The 22,179-nt window shown below is 33.9% G+C and overlaps 1 protein-coding gene across 3 annotated transcripts in view; it reads left to right on the top strand.

The window, feature by feature from the left end:
- Cdh8 (cadherin 8, type 2) overlaps positions 1-22,179 on the top strand; it is a 356,488-nt gene that overhangs the window by 276,287 nt on the left and 58,022 nt on the right. For all 3 annotated transcript variants that reach the window (XM_005388458.2, XM_005388456.2, XM_005388457.2), the window contains exon 9: positions 10,203-10,324. In XM_005388458.2, the coding sequence (XP_005388515.1) occupies positions 10,203-10,324 (122 nt within the window). The remainder of the gene's footprint in view (positions 1-10,202; positions 10,325-22,179) is intronic.

Here is a 22,179-nt window from a genome sequence, read left to right as displayed (position 1 = left end):
ATCTTGCATGAAAGAAGTCATATTCTCCCGGTATGAACTATAGACCATCTAAATTTCTTGATAAGTATTTGAGGGTATCAAAAGGCTGCATTTGAACCAATGTATTGCTATAGCTACCATGATAAAGTAAGGGTCATACTTAAAACAGTAATACTAAACAGAATAAACTATCAAAAATATCCCACGTAGTATTCATACCCTGCTAACATCCTTTGGTTAACTTCATTCTAAATTGTTCTATAACTAATTTCCTATGGGTTGGTAGACTATGACTAGATATTTAGACATTATCATACCATGTATGGGGAAAATGTATCTCAATGGTCTTGTCTCAAGTCACTGGAGAGCTTATACCTGCTTCTGCAACTATTTTTCAAAATCTTCTTTCAGATTCCAGGCAGTTTTATTTTAAACTTCCAGAGTTGCTATCTTTCTATCACATATTCAGTTCACATCCTCCTATTTTATAAACTTGCACTGCTCCTCACACCCGCTTTTCAATTATAAATTCTCATATTTTGCATTCCCCCATTGACTGTAGTTTACTGCTCGTGGCATCCTCCCTTATACTTGTAGAAAGCTCAAGAATTATTTATTAAGCCCCAAGTATATCTAAATTTGTCAAATCTCTTTTTTTTTTTCTGTCTTACAGTCTGAAAAGGCAAGGCTGTTTACTTCAGTCGATGCCTGCAAAAACAGCAGCTCATGGAAACTAGTTAGAAGCAAATTCCCAAGTAACGTACACTTGGCAGTATTCCATTACCTTTGATTATAAAAGGGCAAAATTAATGGGCAATTCATGAGGCTGTGTGACAGAGAGGTGACAGGAAGTCACTACAACTCAAATGGTAGAACTCAAGAAGTTGTTTACCCAAGGTGCCATTTCAGCCCCTTCTTCCATCACGTATGAAAGCAGCCTGGCTTTTACGGCTAACTGAAATGGGCTTTTCTTTCCAGACCACTTTGTCCCATCTCTTGTGTTTAGAAAATTTAATCTTTTATGAATGCTAATCAAGTTTCTAATTATAATATCTTTATATTTAATGTTTGTGTATCAGATGAAAGGCAAACATTTTGGGGCCAGTCACAAAGGACTTGAATAATTTCCTCAGAAGCTTATCTAATTAATTCTATCACTCTATAATATCTTTAAAATTTGGACTGCTATCATTTCATTAATTTAGATAAAAGTAAATCTCCAGCACTTAAATATGACACTTCTGCTGAAAAAGATAAGTTGTAATTTCAATCATGCACATTCATCTGATGTAAAGATAACACATTTTGAGGAAGCTTGGGGAATATTGGACAACAGTTCCATGTTTGCTTGCTGTATTTTGCTTTATGGATTTTCTCCCTGCTTTGGCAGTATCAAGGGATATTTTTGGATATTCATATACTTAATGTAGGCATATGCTTAAGGAATTGGAACAAAACAAAAGCTGACTTCCAGTGTGCTGGATGCTATTTTTAAAAATCATACATCAGATTCTAAATAACAGTGTCTTTTTCACTGATCGCCAGCCAGACCCTTTCTTCACTAGCATATGCAGGTAGGCTTCCTGAGTGGTCCCAACTTCAGTCGTTCTGCTCTTCTCCAGCAGTGCTGTCGCTGGACTTTGCTATCATTGAATATACTGATTTCTGAATGCAAGTCTCTGCGCTTCAATATTTTGTCATATTCTCTGACTCTACCTTGAAGACATGTCTACCTTATTTAGTTTTTACATAGACTATCTTTATGTATTATTTAAGGCAAATGAGAGGTCATTCTCTGAGGACTGACTTATAGAGTAAATTAAGTATAATCAAGATATTATAAAGTAGTTTCTCTTTGAGTAATACAGACTATTTTGTTATAGGAGATTTGTCCCAGTAACTGGGAAACATGTAATTACTTTTGAATGACTGAATATAAGAATGATGAATTAATAAGTGAATGGATAACAAAAATTTTATAAAAATTCCCAGGATAAAGTATTAGATTATTTAACTTCCTTGAGCTTACATCATGTGATATTTGGAAGAATATATTGAGAGTATGTAGAACATTTTTTTTTTTTTTTTTTACTTACCTGTCTTCTAGGATAGGAGTATATTTGTGATTTTATCTTTCTAGTTCATCATGGGTGTCCTAGTTTTCAGAAAGGAAGAATTCATTTGATTAAATTATAACTCACAAAGACATGTGCAAGTTCTACCCCTAAAAATATGTCACTACCACCATCACTTTTGAAAAAAAGTCTTTCCAGATAAATTAAATTCCAGATCTTGAGATGACATTACCCTAGATTACTTGGGTATAGTCTAAGTCTAATAACCAGTGTTTCTCTTATGATGACAGGGAGAATGAGAATGAGAAGGATAGAGACAGACAGAAAGACAGACAGAGGCTAACTCTTACATTTTCTAAAGAAGATGGGATTTTTAGTAGGTCTTAAAACAAAGGCGAAGTTAGAGAAGCAGAAAGACCTGCTTCTTATATGGTCAAAATAAGCATGAGCCTGTCTAAACAGGCTCTGCAAGCTCTGTAGAATGACCCCATAATGATAGTATAAAGACAAAAGATGAAAACAGATCTATCTCAAGGAGCTGGAAATAAACTAAACACAAAATATTGTCTTTTTCCTAACTGCAGAGTTGATAAGTTGCAAGGGGTTTCCAGTGTTTTCTTTAAAAGGGATCATTCTCAGCCTACCTACTTTAACTCTGTGACTGCTGTTTTGAGTTATAACTTTAGTGATTCTTCTAGGGCTTACCATATATATTTAACTTTATGTAAAATAGTAAAGTATTTATATATATCCTATGAACCTTTTCTGGTATAATTTAATTTATGTACAGATTACTTACAATACCTAATGTAAACACCATATAAAAAGTTGTTACTCCACATTGTTAGGGATAGTAATGAACAAAAAACTCTACTCATATTTCATATAGACATAATTCATTTTTGTCAAATACATTCCATTTGTGGTAGTTGAATCTGCAGATATAGATTCTCAAATGTGGAAGTACAATTGTGTATGTATGTGTATATGCATACGTTTGAACATGTATATTTTACACAATCACTTTAAAAATAGTGAAGACACATACACATTTATAAAATATTTTATACTTGCATAGTTAGCATTTCTGTTTTTATATAAATTTTAATTATTATTTGAGGTCCTGTTTATTAAGTGAGGAATAAATGCAGAAATCCCTTTGTCATTTCTTGTAGGGTGGAGGAAATTCTAGTAATAGATTTTCTGAATTTCCACTTATCTGGGAATTTAAATTTACGTCAACTTCATTATTTGTGGGTAGTTTTGATGAATAAAAGATTCTTTTTTTTAGTATTGGGAATCGAACTCAGTACCTTGTGCTTGCCAGGCAGGCACTGTGCTGCTGAGCTATCTCCCTGGCCCAAGAATAAAGGATTCTTTGTTGAGTGTTTATTTCTCTCTTTGCATACTTTGATACCCTAGCTCAGTTACTTACAGTTTCCATAATTTCTGATGAGAAACGAGCTGCTGGTCTCATTGGGATTTCCTTGTGAAGAGTTTTTTTAGTAGTTTCTTTAGCTTTACCTTCTTTCTTCCTTTCAAATTGTTCTTGCCTTTCACTTTTAATAGTTTTAACATTATGTTTCCATGAATCTTTTTGAGTTTTGCCTATTTGGAGTTTGTTATAGGAATTTCAGGATATGTACGCTAGTACTTTTGATAAACAGGAAGTTTTTAAGTATTTTTTGTTGGAATATGTTTCTTCTTAATCTTTCTCTTTCCCCTTTCCCATTATGCATATGCCAGGGCATTTGCTACTGTGCCATATTTCTCTGAAGCTCTTTTAATTTTTCTTCATCTTTTCCCCTCTTTTTGTATTACATAATCTCTGTTCATCTAATTTTCAGCTTCATTTTTGTACCAGTTGAAATGTACTTTTGAAGCCCTCTAGTAAGCTTTCGCTTTAATCATCCTACTTTGCAACTGAGGAAGTATTATTTTAAAAACATACTCTTACCTACTTTATAATATTTTCTATTTGAAGTGAATAGTCATCAGGTCTTTAATTTTTTTATTTATGACTCACTTTGTTACTATGAACATATTTTTAATGACTATTGTGAACTTTTTTTTTTTTTTTTTGGTTTTTCTCCGGTACTGGGAACCGAACTCACGACCTTGCGCTTGCCAGGCAGGCGCTTTTGCCGCTGAGCTAAATCCCCAGCCCCTATTGTAAGCTTTTAATTGGATCTGACATATAATCACTTTCACATGCTATGTTTCACCCTTTTTGGAGTGTGTGTCACATGTCTCTCTTTGCTTGCTTGCTTCCTTTAATGTGTTTCACTTTTGTTGACAACTTTACATTTGGGATAATAAAATGTAGCAACACCAGTTATTTTCCCTGCTTTCAGGATTGGTATTATTATTTACACATTTATTTTATTTACTTATTTTCCAGTGACCAGCTGGCTTACTTCAGTAAAATATATTTCTTCCTCCAGTCAGAGCCCTCTTTCTTTCTATTAAAGAGGCATAGTCTTGGGTAGTTCCACAAATATCTGCCTCTCTAAGCAAATCTCCCTCTTAGCCTCCACTAATTGCCAGTGATTTTTTCTAGGTTTTTCAACCTTGGCTTGACTGTTAATTTGCTTCACAGCCTAATGCATTCAAACTAGGGTTTTTCTGAAGGGACACCTTCTAAGGGAAGTGTTTGTTATTACTCTCGGCTCTTGACAAGTGAGTTTTCCTCAGTTATCTTTACAATTATGCAAGTACAGTTTAGCCTATATCCCAAATCAGTCTTTCAAATTTATCCTTACTCTTCCTTTAGCCTTGCAGAGTAGATACCTTTTACGATCCTCTTACATTTCAACTTCACATTCCTTCGTATTTTCTACCAAAAAAACCTTTCAGAGCCCTCTGTTTTATTGCCTACTCATCTCTTCTACTCTCTGGATAAATCTCCCTGCTATGGCTCTGGAACATCATTTCAAATTCTATAGTGTTTATTAATCATTACTATAATGAAATAGGTAAAGCAGGCTAACTTATAAAGAAAATAACTGTACTTAATGTATACTTCTGGAGGTTCATTGCTGAGGTACCACATAGGATAAAGGTCTTGTTTAGAGTGTCTTGAGGTAGCACAGAGCCTCAAAGGCAATAGCCAAAAATGTATGGATGTGTTTGTGTATCTGTGTGGACTTTTTCCCTCTTACAAAGCCAGGAGGATGCAGCCATAGAGGATCCAGACCCTAGTGATTTTATCTAAACCTAATCACTTTCCAAGGGCACTAAAGCTAAACAGTATAGTCCAGTTAACTTTCCATGTTCATATATGATCCATTCCATTTCTTCCCCTCTGTGTTGGGAATTCCCCAGAGAATATTAAGCTTTATCTCAAAACTTCTTCTGAATTTGTAAATTTTTAGGCAGTTTCCCTTTATATTTTCCAGCTAGATGTGAACTTTTTATGCATCTCCCTCAGCCTCTTAAGTAGCTCAGATTACAGGCACTCAAATTGCTTAAATTCACTTGGTATTTCAAAATGGGAATTAAATTTCAACACAAAAGCCATGAAGGACTCTAGAACTTTATCCACACCACATTGCCCTGTTTGGGAGCTCATATTACTGAGAGGAGGCAGAGGTGTTAGTCTTGGCTTCCTTTGCTCACCTCCCCCAACATAAAACCTCCTTACCAGCCATGACCAGAAACATACCAGTATCCTCAACGGCACTTAGAACAAGGTAGTTCCAAGAGCTGATACTGGGTAGAACAAGCCATGCCCACTTCTCCTTATCCCCGAAACTGGGAACAGGGTAGAATGAGAAATGCTAGTATCCTTCCTCTCCCTCCTGTGGGTAGATAGCTCTGAAATTACAGCCTGGTGGAGAAGGTGTGGCTTGTTCTCCATTGTACTAGTCTGCAATCACTTCTTGCTAAATTGTGTAGGTGGATTAGTGAGCAGATATTGTTTCATATATGACAGACTCCATTTTTATATTTTAGAATATATTTTGTTAAACAATTTTTTCTTTATTTGCCATACCCTTAAGACTTTTTCAAGAGATGTAAATTTTTTAAAAAATTAATTTTTTTAAAAAAATTTACTTTTCTAACAAGGATGTGGTCTTTGGCATTTCTCACATTATTATGCCTTAAATCTAGACAAATAAAATCCATATTCAAAAAGAATTCAGAAACGCCAAAGAAAATCATCAAATAAACAAATATTAATTGTGTGTTAAAAAGTTCCCCACCTGCTTGAAAAGTTCCCCATGTGGCTTTTGCTAAATCTTGGAGTGTAGCAAGGAATTCAATAATTATAAAGGAGAAGAATTAAGTTACCCTTGGTCTGGTTTAAGTGCCGTATTTTTTTTTTTTAACATGGAAAAAGAAACTATGGAAATTTTAATGATGCGGATGTAATCTTAGCATATCACTTTATATTACAGTAGCAACAGTTTAGATGTCCTCTTAATTATTAAGGAAAAATAGTATAAAATAGTAAATGGAAAACAAAGTTTTCTGGGGATGTATCTGGCAACAAGCACATAGAAGAGTGGGGAAGGAGAAAACACCTAAAATGATACTCAATGCAATCGGATATTAATTCAGTATATTTCAGTAATCATTAGGTGCAAAATTAAATTGAATTTGGGTTAAACATCACATGTAAAAGACATGTCTTTTATAGTTATGGAAGATGCGTCCTGACTTTAGTTTTGAGTTTCCCATTAACCGCGCTAAAGAGCTCAACAAATAATTTGCAAAATACCCATTGCTTATTACATTGACAGTATTTATTTGTGTTAGAGGGTGCAAACAGTAATAAAATATGATTTATTGGAAGAACAGTCGTTATCATTCATCATTTTCCAACATTAATGCATAACTCCTGATTCCACCATGATTCTAGCAACAGATTGTAATTTATTTTCCCAGATCTCTGGAATAAATACCACCCTCACTCTGATATTACATATAAGAAAAAATTGCATTACTTAATGTTCTAATTTACCTCCCAAAGGAGCTCATGTGGCTTTTCTGTCTTTCATGCTTGAAGTTCACCCCTGCTGGTCATCTAAAATTAGGAGATATTTGCAACTTACAGCAACTGCAAAAATAAGAAAAGAGTGAAAAATGAGAACATGGGCCTTGATACAGTTATCGTTTTACAATAGTGGGAAGGATATACATACACATTTGTGTGTATGTGTGTACATGTCCATGTATGTGTGCAGTAGGAGAGAAACAAAAGATGATGGATATCATATTGATACTCCAATAAATCTTTCTTCTTGAATGTGATTCGATAAGTTTAGCATTGTTTCTCTTCAGAAGCAACAAAATACTGTATAAAGAGTAAGATAGCTTTTCCATATGGTTTCCATTGTCTTCTACTGTACAAATATTTTTGTATATACATATTTATAATTACAAATTATTTTGTAATTTATTTAGTGTAGGTTGACCATTGGCTATTTATTAACTGAATGATTAAATTTAAAATTAGCTAACAGAAATTCTCCATAGCAATTTATATACACAGGAATTGATATATAATATGAAAAACATACATAATGTAGTATTAAATGAGTGATGAATAGTTCTTCATATTGAAATATGGAGAGTTATGGGAGAAATGTAAGGAATGCTATGTGAGCATTATTATAGGAGTATAATGGTGCATTGTCACTGAGAAAGTTTTAAATTATGAGTGCAATTTTCAGAATATTTGTAGTGGTACAGTCCATTAGACATACTGCCTGATATTTGGAATCAATTTTCAAATACTGGTCACCCTTGAGATAAGTATTTATAACATGTAAACACTTGAGGAAAAGGTAATGATTGATTAATTGCATACATATATGCATATGACTTCATCCATATTATCCTAGGAAAATAGATGACATTTGAAAGTCTAAAACTGCATTTCAGAGTTGGGTGTTAACTTGATAATAATGGTGAAGGCAAGTAGCCGTTTTCACATTTAAACTCTAGGGACCCTATTATCAACTTTATTTCTATTTGGGGAGGACTGAGTAAGACATGGTAATGTGAAATATTTTGCCCACCACAGAGGCGTAGACACTTAATAAGCATGGTACTGTGTATATTGACAAACTCATAACACAGTGGCTAAAATGCCCTTGAATATGTGCTCAGTGTCATGAGAGCGCTTTTTCTCATATGGTGTTTATAATAACTCCAAAAATAAAGTGCTAAATTCTTCATTTTCCTTTTCCTTAGGAATAAAATGAGCTTAAACAACTTGTGAAGGATCATGTAGGTGCTAGAAAGCAAAGACAGGGTGCCTAATTTTGTTTATTGTGTACACTTTACTTAGTTTTATTTTCAAAGTACTGCTGTTAGGTGTATAGTCAGGACAGAAAAGACATATAAGCTTTTAAGGACTTAATTATATTGTAATTAAATTCAACCTTTCCATAGTTTTGTTGAGTAGAAAGCAAAATTTTCAGCTCTTTGTCTTAGAGATGTGTTATAAATTGTGTAAAATATACATTTTCTTAAAACTAGGGAAGTATACATATTTTCTCTCTGAGTAAAAAAGGAGTCAATTTCGTAGATGTAAACCAGCAAAAGGAAAGGGTTTAACCTGTGTGATATTTGATGTTATCATTCTGATTTTCTAGAAGTGGGATATATTCTACCACTAAAGTGATGGAGTTTCAGCCATGCACAGTTAACTAACTTAAAATGTTACAAACTAGCCAGATTAATTAATTAAATTCGAATCTTGAGGTATAACAAGCAGGGTTAAGTAACCTGAAATGTGTAGCATGTCTACAGTTTTGTTGCATACTCTAGAGGTTAATTTTATATTTAATAAGATATATAAACATTTCTAAAAGTATCTGAAGGTTTTTAGAGATCTGAACTTAAATTAATTGTCAAAAGCAAAAGATTGATATAGCAACAGCAAGTTAGGTCATATTCAAAAGCAAAACATTTTTTCCCTCTTGTCTTACTTGTATTCAGTTGCACAGAAACAAAGATAAATAATTTGGGCATCTCTGTGTAATTTACAACAAATCAAAAGTATTCCATGGAGATGGGAATGGTGGCAAACATCTGTGACCCCAGCATTTGGGGTGATGTGAAAGGAGGATCACCATGAGTTTAAGGCCAGCCTGGGCTACATGGCTACATAGTGATTTCAAGGCCAACCTGGACTACACAGTGAGACTGTGTCTCAAAAAACTAAAAAAAAAGAAAGAAAAAAAGTTTATTTTATAGTACAGTCAGGGTCATACTGCACTGTATATATTACAAAGGAAAACCCATAACATAGTTTAAATCAGCATTAATGGGTCAGACCTGTGTGTGGATATGTGCATATCCATTTATACCTCATTTTTTTAAAATTAAAACACATATGGATTAGCATTTACGTTTAAGTTCACTATAAGAATTGACCTAAAAATATTAGAATATTACCTATGTACAATAATGAAAATCTTCATGGAAATGATAAGACTAAAATAACTTGGGATGATCTTATCTAAAATTATCCCTAAGATAAATTCTGAAAAAACTTTACACTTACAAATCTTATTTGATTTCTCATCTTTAATTTTATCTCTGTTGTGATTATTAAGATCTCCTTCTTAACAAGTGATTTGGTTCTGGCCTTACAGTGGGTTTTTGGTGTTCATCTCTCTATATATCTGTATCCATATCTATACTCTACATATCTATATATTTATATGTATTTTCATCTATATATCTATATATTTATATCTCTATATCACCATATATCTATGTATATCTTTCTCTACCTATTTACATAGTTAGCAAAACAAACAGTAGTTCCCAATTGATTTTCTACCCACAATAAGCAAAGATATAAATCCTCACTGCCTACAACATTTTTCTTTTAAATAATGGGATTAATAAATGAAATGAAGCTTGCTTCGTCAGAGAAACCTTCTGTAATTTATTTACATATGATCTTTTTCAAGCTAAACTCCAATAAATGGTTTTTGAAATAATAATGTAACAAATTTAAAGTAGTCAGACACTAGCTATATTTTCTTAATGAGTGGTCAGACTCCATAATCACCATGTGGAGAACATCCCAATTAGGGAGGTGGAAATAGATGCAGAAAGGGAAGGTTGACTTGCAGGTAAAAATGAAATGCCCTCAATGCTGATTTTATGTTTTCCTTCCCATAGGGAACCACAGTCAGATATCACGAGTACCTGTTGCTATTAAAGTCCTGGATGTCAATGACAACGCCCCTGAATTCGCATCCGAATATGAGGCATTTTTATGTGAAAATGGAAAACCCGGCCAAGTAAATATCTCCATGTTGTTAATGCTGAATATGTTTGTATACCACTGTCTCATATTTAATTAACCTGCAGTAGAGTGTGTGTTGCATCATTTTGTGTTTGCAAAGTTACAGGGAAGAAGCATTCAAACAGAAATAGAAAGGGAATATTTTTCCTCCTCAGATGTTCATTCTCTTCCTACTGATGACCAAACTGGCTCCTAAAAGTTAGAAAACCTACTGTACCATGAACCCAGAGCCAAATCACTATCTAAAAATATATCTGGATATAAATGGTAACTGCAGATTGGCTTAGAGAGATAAGGCCTACATTCTAACCTTCACCTGAGAAGAAGCAACTGCAAAGCTCGTAGAGGTGGTGATTTTCTGTTTCTATCAAACATGTGAATAGCACAAAATAGTGGAGTCCAAGAACAGAAGTTATGGGATGTGAATACTGGAATCTGTACATATGTAGATATATTTAGATAAACATGAGTTGAACAACTCATTTTAGACTGCATGTAAATTCCCTAATAATTGTGTAATGTTGGGGCATTTCTTTTCACCTTCCTCATCTAGCATAGATAAGGATAATGAACACAGTGACAAAAAGATAAGCAGAAAGAAAAAATAATGGAATTACAAAATGGGAAGGAAAGTGGGAATGAAGGATGGAAGGAAAGGAAGGAAGGAGGGAAAGGAGAAGGAAAGAGGGAGAGAATGAAGTGGAAAGGAAGAGGACAGCGGAAGGAAAAAGAGGAGGAAAAGAATGAAAAGGGAAAGAAATGAGAGGCTGGAAAAGAGGAAAAGTTAAAGTAACAAGAAGAACAAAAACAAAAACAAGAACCTGCTACACTCTGAATGTCAAAATGGAAATAGCCTATGTAAAATTCTACAAAATCACAATGTAATAGATTTATTTTAACAAGGTGCCAAAGTACTGTATGTTTTAAAAATTTATCATTTTTCAACTTCCTAATTTATTTCTGGATGGTGACATTTTAATTTAAATAAACAGCAGCTGACAGCATGACACTGGAGTTGTTAATCCAACTATTCTTGTGCCTCATGTGGGTGTTAGAAATTAAACTTACTGTTTGCCAAGCAGTTTACCTGACAAAAGTCAAGGGTTTTTTTTCTCTAAAGAAAGGAATAGCACTGTAGCTCTGATTTTATTTAATTATTATAAAAGAAGAATGTATTGCTTGCCCATAAGACTATGGGTATTTTCCCCCAAACTACTTACTCCACATATCTGAAAGTTTAGCATCATTTCCATCTACCAAAATAGGATGCATCGCCCCCACACACAAAATAAAGCTAAATCCTAATAATATAATTCATCAACTTTAAGCGTCTAGACACTGTGATCTCATCAAAACATTCAGTTTTAGCAGGCATCCATTTTTATGTACATAATATTCTACATGAGCACAAATATTTCTTAATCTTATCATGAGGAATTGCCCTCTATCAGCTGTGTTTCTGAACATATTTATTTGTGATTCTTTGAGAACGGCAGTGTGTGTGTATACATGGATAACGTATATATATATATTAGCTAAGGTTGTGAATTTTTTGGCAAAGAGAGTTTGATCAAAATACAGCAGGTCAGTTTCAAGGGTATGGTTGTTGCATGGGCCAGAAAAATCACTGGGCTGATGTGGCCCATCACACACATAAACTAGCTTTTTGTATCATTCAGAATGTGTAAAATACTTGAGAATTTAAATAAAACTTCATTACTCATGCAGGACACATCACAGAGGTTCAGAGAGTCAATGACATTGATATTTCACAAATTAAACTTTAGCTGCACTCATTGTATTGACAAGTATGCTTCTTGGATGTCTAGCAATCTAGAGGTTTTACTTTGTGGATTTTGACTGTTTCCAAGGCTTTAATGATTTCTCAGCAGATCTTATCTTCAGAAAAACTACATTGTTTTCTCACCTTTTTTCTGCAAGATTAAAATAAAAAGGTTGATGCTTTGTTTTATGATTTTTGCAAACCAAAATGAATGACTCATTCTGTAAAGAAATGTGTATGCATTATGTGGGTGTCAGTGCACGCTGTTTAGTGACATCTGTGGACATATGACTGGCTGGTTTAGGCATATGTAGCTGTGTAGATGAATTTCCTAAATTATCTGAACTCTTAATGTCAGCCATTATTCATATTTTATTTCTTATGTCATTCTTAGGTCATTTTTGATGTTTCATACTGTAATTTTTATATTTACTATTTTCCAAAATTTGTATTTGTTATTCACACCAAATAGTGTTCACTGATAGAATTTTGACATGGAGTCACTTTGACTGATCGCTGGTAGTATTGCATGATGGCTGACTCACTTTGGACTTAGAATCTTCATTCTCAGATGATCACACTGTCTTGAAAAATAAATGTCAAAAACTGAATTAGCATGAAATTCATCTTTATCTCAATTTTTTTTTACAATAAATGTCTGCTTCACAATAGCTTGAGGAAAGGAGTGCAGGTGACATTCAAAGGTCTTGTGCACCTGGAAGATGTGGATTTAAGATTAAACATGAAGGGAATCAACTTCCTGGGTGTAACTGGATATCTTTAGCAATAACCATGGACCAACCACCAGAAAATTCCACCTGAACAAATTGTTGAGCTGTTGAGGGCATTCACATACATATAGAGAACACATCACAATTTTTTCTTTTCCATAGAAGTGAACTCACCTAAATAGAGTCAGAATTCAAAATAAGGGGAACAAAATAAGGGGAACAGGCAGACACTTTTGTCTTCTCTGGATGTTTAGCTCTGTTCATAATGCACGTGTGTTAAAAGAGGAAGAGTTTCACTTTGAATGTAGAATTGGAAGTCATACTTGCTCCTACCACCTCGTCATGATTCTGAAAAAGGAAACAGGTAACACCCTTGAATTTGTTCCATGAAGAGAGTAACAACCACCACCATAGGGAAATTGAGGTCCCTATCCACAAAATCAACCTGAGTTCATTTTGGTTGGAATTCTTTTAAATAATCCTGATGTTACCTAATTAAATAATATAGTACATTGGTGCTGCTAGTTACCTCTACTTAAAAACATCTAATAGTTTGAAGAAAGTTGTCTTAAATCAGAGATACCAGACTGTGTACAGCTGTAGATGCTGATGTATTTCTGATATAGGCCACATATAGTCATCTATACATTACTTGGCTCTCTGTTTAATGAGTATAAAGAAAATACTCTCATTTTTTGCCTCTCTATTGTTTGAGGTAAAATGGGAATGTAAAGTGATAATTCCTAAATTAGAAAGTAAAATTATGTCTGCCAGTTCACATGTCTAATACAGGGCTAGTTTTTTGTCATTAAGTTAACTCTACAGTTGCTATATGTGCCACAGCTTGGCTAAGCCCTGAGAATGTAACGGTATGCAAGACCTAAAAATCAGGCTTTCATCAACATAGAATATTCTAGCAAATATGTAGTTAAAGTGTAAATGATAGATTTGTGGGAAAATGATTCAAATGATTTGGGAAAAAATGGAAGCTAAAGGGACAAAGGGAAACGGAGATATTTCGATGAAAAGTCTTGTCAATGTAGGACAAGTTCTACTGGGGAAAGAAAATGTCTATCAAGTACTGGCAAATAAGCTGGAGATAAACCATATTCTGCCTGAGGAGAATGGTAATCTGGCTGGACAGATGGAGGCAAAGGTAACAAATGTGGAAAAACCAGTAACTGCTTTCAGTATGCTTGACAACATCATATTCAGGACCAAGCTTGAAAGAAGAATAGAGAACACTAGAAGCCAATGTTAGCCAGAGTGTCTTCCAGAGCTCCCTCCACATCTTCTCTCCTTAGCAAGATCTCATTTTGGATAATACTGTGTGGTGGTGATTTGTAGTACACAGAATTAGAGAAACTGGCTTCAGACGATTCATCAACCCAGAGGACTGAACTGACTGTTGACTTTCTAGGTGAGTCAAAGTATATTATTTTGCCTCAGAAAAATTGCAAGTTAGTTAGGTGACAGCCTGCTTAAGAGCTTCTTTCCTTCAAGGGCAGTGCTTCTCCCATAACTATGACACTGAGTTTAACGGGAGGTTCAGCACCATCTGCACTAGCTGTAGTCTGTTTCTTAGTGTCATAAAGTTATGCCTGACTCAGGAAAAAAAGAACAAAACAAAACTATAATCCTTTGGCTTACCTCTTTGAATCTCATTTTATTATCTCCATCAATATTGTAACAATAAAAGGTTTCTTTATTATGGGAATATCCCAGCTCCAAAAATTATAGTCACCCATATTTCTTAGTGATATGTATCCAGTTGATGTCTGATATGTGTAACATATTTGCAAAGTCTTAGAATTCTACTTACAACTCACTTCATTCAGCAATGACAAATATTTCAAAAATTAAATTCTCAGACATCACTATGGAAACAATTGTTTTACTCACAGACACACAGTACACATGTTAACCTCCTTGGATAAAAAAGCTGTTCATTTATTTATTGAACAATATTTATTATGCATCTACAAGATGCTAATCATTGTAAGGCAATCTGGAGGAGCAGCATGAAAGGTAAAATTGAGTGTTCTGATGAAGCTTAATGAGGAAGAGAAATTATGAAAAGAATGGAATGAATAAAAAATACAATTAAAATATTTAAAAACTGGGTTGAAATAAACATTAAAGCAACTAGACAGAGGAGAACAAAGAAAGTGCAAGGAGGTAATAGTGTTGTCAGAGAAAGTTACACTTTACATGTGTCTCATTTAAGCTGAAACTGGAAAAATGAGAAAGGACTAGGCATAAAAGGCAGCTTGTCAGCAAGATCCGCACATGCAGAGACCCTGAGGGAGAAAAACGTTGGTCTGGTGGAAGAATGGAAGAATCTCTGGCTAGCAAAAGCAAAAAAGAGATCAGATAGAAAGAATTTCTTGTCCAGGTAAAATCTATGCTCGTGTGAGCGCGCGCACACACACACACACACACAGACGTGCCCCACCATGATCAAGTAGAAAGATTATTTAAGAAGCTGTTCCCTCAAAAGTAAAGATAACCTGTTCTAGGGTGTTGGCACCGGAGATAAAGAGAAGAAATTTAGGAAGCTGCTGACTTATGTAAATTCAATAATGTATCCAAAATTTAACATATGTGACATGATAAAAAATATGGTGCATGTTTAAATAAAAAGAATATATTATAGTAAAAGATGAGTAACAGTTAATCTCCCCTCACAAAATTCTCTCTCTCACACTTCACACACACTTATCTCATTGTTCTTGTCATTTTCTGAAGAGGTTTTGGTTGTCTTCTTTCATGAGTCTTTAATGGTGCTGTCCTGGATAACTCTATATGAATGTTCTCCATTAACTCAAAATTTATCTTTTAAGATTCTTTTGATTTTGAGGAGGAGTTAGAAGATACATGGTGCACAATCTGGCACATAAAGTGGATGAGGACATACTATAAATATTTTACAAGCCTGCATTTCCCTTGGATGGCACTAAGTAGCATTCATCACCTTTTTTTTATCACAAATCATAAAGATACTCAGGAATGCAGAGTTCCAGAACTGCTTCAGAAAGTGGCAAGAATGAAGGGGAAAATGTGTTCACACCGAGGGGAGGATGGGAAAGCAGTTAATTGCAATGTGTCTTTTACTGAAATAAGTTTTTAGACTCAATCATTCACAGTATATTTTGGTCATTCCTTGTGTCATCTACATCACCACTCTGGGTGTTGAGTTTTGGTACCCGCAGTTCACAGATATGAAAATTGAGTCTGCTAAAAGACTATAGGTTTTTATCTACAGCCATGATAAGTGGGTACTTTTTAAGACCTCTTAATGCTTCTCAGGGAACCAAAACTTGGAAATTCTAATGCCTGTGTGATGTACATCTTAGAAAAATAACCATGAGGATAAGATCAAAAATAAGCATTGGCTGAGAAGAAAAAAAATCAGTCCCTCAACTTGTAGCATACTTTACTCAAAATCATTTCCTAAACCTTAAATGAAAACAAATAATACTTGATACAAAAATTAAACATAATTAATTATCCCTTGATAAACACAAGGAATGGATTATTTCTAAATTTTATTTATTTATATTTCAGGTTTTGTGGGTCTTTTTCTAATAAATATGAAACAATAAAAAATTATGGTATTTTATAACTCATGAAATAATAAATATAAGAGATTTCATTTTAAATTTCCCACCAGCAAGCATCTTTAATGATCTATCTGCATACATAAGAGAGAGTGAGGATTGACTTTAAAACAGATAAAATTGATAGCTTCAACAAAATGCATAAAGTACCATTTTGGGTGGAGTTAGAAAATGGTAAATTAATAAAATACATGAAACAGTACTTGAAGAAACCATATGTAGCACAATATTTTTCAACATACACACCGAAGACTAAAAATATTCTGTAAGTTAACCATTAGGCTAAGTGTATATAGTATACATGAAATATAAATCAATTTTTAAAATTTTGGGTCACATCTTGAAGATATTTCATTACATTTACAAATAGATATTTCAGTAAGTACAGAAAAATATGCAAAATTTGAAAAACATCTGGACTACACATTTCTGATCCTTATCATTTTACATAAGATTATATATATATAATATAATATAATGGTTTTATAGTATAAAAGCAAAACATATTTTATTAATATTGTACTAGTTAGGTTTTATTGTTACTGTTATATATGCCTGACCTAGTTTGAAACAACATACCTGATGGGTGAGTAAACTAGAGGACGATCTATAGCCCTGTATTGGAATAATTCTTCCTATGATCATTTACATGTGTTTCATTTTTCATGGGCAAAGGAATAAAGGAGCCATACTTTATTCTTCCCCATATGAATTTGTGGAGTTGCTTTTTTTTCTTTTTCTTTTTTTTTTTTTTTTCAAGTTCACTGGATCAACATATAGAATACATAATATCTAAATATTTTCAGAACTTTTGTTTGCGTGTTTTGGAAGAATTGTCTGACACTCTTGTGTGACTATTAATTCTACACAGTTTAATCTGGTCCCTAATCTAACTGACACTGATGATTCACAGAGAAAATTGTGTAAATGATGTTTTAAAAATCTTGGACAACTGCAGATTGGTTTATACTTGCTCATTTTTTAACCACTAAATTTTTTTCTTTTTTCCGGTACCTTGAATCGAACTCATGACCTTGCGCTTGCCAGACAGGCACTGTGGCGCTGAGCTAAATCCCCAGCCCCATTAACCTCTAAATTAATGAATTATAATTTAGTGCAGGAGGAAGATGGGTACATGGACGTGTTTGTTGCATTTGCTCTTAGGTGCCACGATGAGAAGCATACTTTGTGAAGAAGTCATCCTGACCCTAGAAAGAGGCTTTATGCCTAGGCTACATGCTAAGCACTTAAATTGGATGCAATTTAAGACCCGTGAGCTGACAGATTCTTGGAAATGCAAAGAAATGAATGGTAGTAATGCTATAACGAAGCTATATAGACACAACACTTTCATACAGAGGTTCAAAAGTTCTTCCAGAATTTTAAGACTTGGCGCAGCATTAGAGGTTAACATTTCTAAAAGCAAGTGTCTGAGAAAAATGTGTGCTGTGTCACACAAATATATGATATGATTTGGTGTGTGAGGTCTGTGTGTGTGTTTGTATGCATGCATCTCTTTATATGTGTACTTTATCTAATGAGGATAAAAATCCCTGAGTTAAACAAAAAACACTACCTTCTGTTTGTTTTGATGAACAGTCAGTTTCCCCTATATTTGTAAGTACATATTAATCTCCAGAAGGGTTATATGGTATTTGATCTTTATCAAACTTAGCTCATTATAAAAATCTTTCAAGCTTCCCTCAGAGAAAATTATAGAATTAGTGGTCGATAGGATTCATCTGGAAAAAAATTATTCTGGGATATAAAAAATAGATAATATGTTCAGCTTAGGCAGTAAAGTTTGTAATCTAAATATTATATTCTTGTGAAATAAGATAATGGAAAGTGGAGAAGAAAATAAACTGAAATCTCTACCCTATGCTGTGAACTGTGGATTTTATCCTGCTAAGGAAAGTTAGGTATGGAGGGATTCATAAGGCAGGGCAAAGATGTATTTTTTCATATTGCTAAACTTATTGATGTATACATGAGGATAGGCAGAGTTTAGTAAAGAAATACAGGAAGCAGAATAAAGTAGAAAATCCTAGCTTTGTATGGAGTATCCAGTATCCTTTTTTGTATTATTTTACTACAATTTAATGCCAATAAAGTTAAAGGGAGAGAAAGAATTGACACAAAAATTGTCAGAGGTTTTGCAGTGGTTGGAAGAGGGTACAATTGCCAAGTATCCACCTGGAAGACTGAAGACTTAACTTAGAATATAAGAGCTATAGAACTGTATGTGTGTTCTCTTGTTGTCTTCTTCCCTGATTTAGACCTCAAAGATATATCTTTTAAATGGTTATCTAGTACATCTAGTTCTTAGGACACGATGTCTCACGTAAGAAAAGTGACATGGAGAAACAGGTTGAGTGCACAGTAAAAAAAAAATCTTGGTAAAGACTCGATTACCATACAAATTAGTTAAAACATTCTGGTCAGGATGTAGCTCAGTGGCACAAGCATCTGCCTGGCAAGCGTAAGGTCCTGAGTTTGATTCCTGGTACAAAAAAAATCCAACAAAAAAACTATTCTGATACTATCGTTCAAATTGATATGAAGTAGGATTACATTTGAACTCTTGTATAGTTTTGAAATAATTGGAAATAATTTGCATTACTTAGATTCAGCATCAGTATTATAAGTTGATTTTTCTTGTATGCATAGTTCCTATTTTCTCATATGCATGGTTAGAAACCTTTAAAGACTTATTTTGTAGTATATTGTTTTATTTTATTCAGCTATTAATACCATATGTAATACCATGGACTTTTCCCTCATACATATCTATGCATAGGTATCTTTATATAATGTCACTTTCATGTTAACAAATATGAGCCATGTGAAGCTCATTTATGGGTAAATTGCATATTGCTTTTTAAGTTGAAAATACTACTCTTCAAAACAGACATTGGTATGTCAGGAAAGTTAATATCAATAAACCAGCAATAATAGATGAAAATAGAAAATAAAAGATTATGCTACCTCTTCTACACAATCATGACTTTTTATTCTGTTGTTGATTCCTTTTATATCATCATTGAATTCACATCATTTCTGGAGGATTTCATGAAAGGAAAAATTGAGCTTCATCTGAGAATTTGGATGTGTTTCAATTGCATATTCCAGGTTTGGTATCCTTGCCAAGTCTTCCTAGAGAACTGACATATATTCCTGAGGTCTTGAAAACTATTCAAATGTTTTGAACAGAATTATTCTCTCTCATTTGCCCACATTTAGAGAGAACTGTGACTTCTCAGGTTCCTTTGTTAGTGAATTTTATCCACCGGTGTCAATAAAGAAGTTTTATTTTGCTGAAACTAAGGGCATGAACAACCAAGACAGATGAGCCATACTTACATGTTCTCCAAAATATTGAAGCTGTAAACCAAATTTGAAATAAAGCCATACACTGCAAGTATGAAGTTCCCAGTACTTTCAGGGAAACTGCCATATTAGAGAAAAAAGACATAGAGAATTTATAACTAGACATATCTGAAATGAGACAATGTTTTTGATGCACTACAGGTTTAAGGTTCTTAATGCTCATCACATTGGGAAGATTAACAATGGTGTTAAAATGTGCCTGCCATCATATATTTATGCTTCCATCCAGTGATTCATTCAGTCAATACTTATTAAATAGTTTCCACGTGCCAAATATTGTTCTAATAGCAGAGATGAGGGGAAATCTTATAGATTATTTTGCCTGGCACCTAAGATCAAGTCAATGAATCATATCTACAAGAACTCATGGACATATTTCTAACAGATCCCATGATGCTGTTATGCTTGTTAACAGATCAGATCATCAGGAATGTACTGTTTGCTGACTTCTTGACTTTTAAAAGTTATTAATGGAATAAAAGTTAATGGCAGTGATACACTAGTGTTAATAATTGGACTTTAGATAATGAGTCCAAAATAAGATTTAATAAACAGTCTTTATTTAAACACCTGGATTTGAATTTAGAATTATGGTTAACTTATGGATAATCTATTTTGAAGTGAAAATCATGCCATTTCATTCTCAATTTTTTAGTACCATGCCTTAGAAAGATTGTTTTTAAATCAGTTTCAAAAACAGCTTCTGTTCCCACCAAAATTGAAACATAGACTGGAAAGCAGTTCTTCCTGAAAGCCCAGATGTCTCTTTTCTTCGGATAGAGATATATATTTTTCTTTCAGGTTCCCTTGAAGTTGAAAAATTTTGTATTAAATAGTTAAGCATTCAACTCTTCAGTTGCACCCTAACTTTATAAGTAGAAAGGGGAATATTTAAACTGAAGGTTAGATGCATAGTAATAGAAATCCCTATCAGGTACAGAAATTTTTATACTATTCCCATCAAATAGTTGTCTAATTATTTAAAAATCCAACGAAAGCGGTAATAGCTCACAGCAGGCACTGTATAATTCCTATTTTCTACCTGTGTGGCAAACCCATACAGTATGCATCTCTAGAGTTACACTTCCTTGGATAAATCTGCTCTTCTTTTTCTTCTGTTGTTTAAAGTTAACTGTACTCTGGTATTATTTTATCATGAAGATTCCATCCTTATTAATAGTGGTATCTTAATGTATTTTAATGACAGAATCCTTCAAGTGATCTACTAGGCATCTAATATTAGATAAAATGCCCAGGTGGTGGCTATCTGCATTTAAATTAAATGAAATGTCAAACACGGCTTAACCTAGTCTTTACCAGAGTGAGTTCATGGGATATTTGGAAGATGATTTAAAGATTCACTATTTTAATCACTTTTTTCCCCAACACATCATGTGCTAAGTTGTAAACTTGCCAAAATAAACTCTTAATGAATAATGATGAAGGGACCACGAACACCAACTATTTTTCCTTGCTCAAAACAGTAGTTCTTGGAGTGGAATGTGTGGACCAGAACCACCCAGAAAACTTTAAAATTTGCAGATTCCTAGGTGCTACTCTAACACCTTCTAGTTCAGGAGTCTGGGGGCAAGGGTTAAGAAGTTGCATGTGAAATGAGTTCCTGGCTTACACAAATGGTGGAAGAAGACATACTCAATACCAGTGTGATATTCAGACAAAATTTCTGAGATGTGGTGTGACAGATAGTTGTACTGCTTCAGGTAAGCTAAATTCTTACGTTTTGCTTCAGTTATGATGGCTTAGCCACTATGTCCCTCACTGAGTCACCCTTTCCAGCATTAAGAGCTCTTTTCCTGCCTATGTTTTAGAAACAGTATTAAGGTAGTACTGCATCTTACAAGTACACCAGACATGAACTTAATTATGATTGAGATCCACCCCAGATTACCAAGAAATAGCCCCTTCATTTGTCTCTACTGTTCATGTGCACTCACACACGCTTTAACAGCTGCACCTCGGAAGAGAGCTTCTGTGGTGATGAGGTTGGGTTGATGGGGGAGGGGTTGCTCAACCTGTCCACAAAAGTACTCTGATTGGTCCCTTGACTTTTCAACATGAAAACCTACTGGTTCCTATGTGAAGTGGAGAATTCATGTGTTTTTCTCCTGTTAAATATTTATGCATTCATGCTGTCCCAATGAGTTATCTATATTTCAAATCTTCTCTCTGGTATTTTAATATATTTTTTTAATGAAACCGGAACTTTTCAAACCTTCTCCACATTTAAATGTCAAGGAAAATATGCTATGCATTCATCTCTTGTAAGCAATTTCATTCGTCGCTAATTTGATTAGGTTGAATCCTT

The sequence above is a fragment of the Chinchilla lanigera genome, unplaced genomic scaffold (genome assembly GCF_000276665.1).
Source record: "Chinchilla lanigera isolate Chin_1 unplaced genomic scaffold, ChiLan1.0 scaffold00032, whole genome shotgun sequence".
Lineage (NCBI taxonomy): Eukaryota > Metazoa > Chordata > Mammalia > Rodentia > Chinchillidae > Chinchilla > Chinchilla lanigera.
Note: the sequence above shows the minus strand (reverse complement) of the source record. Positions and strands in the feature narration are given on the sequence as shown.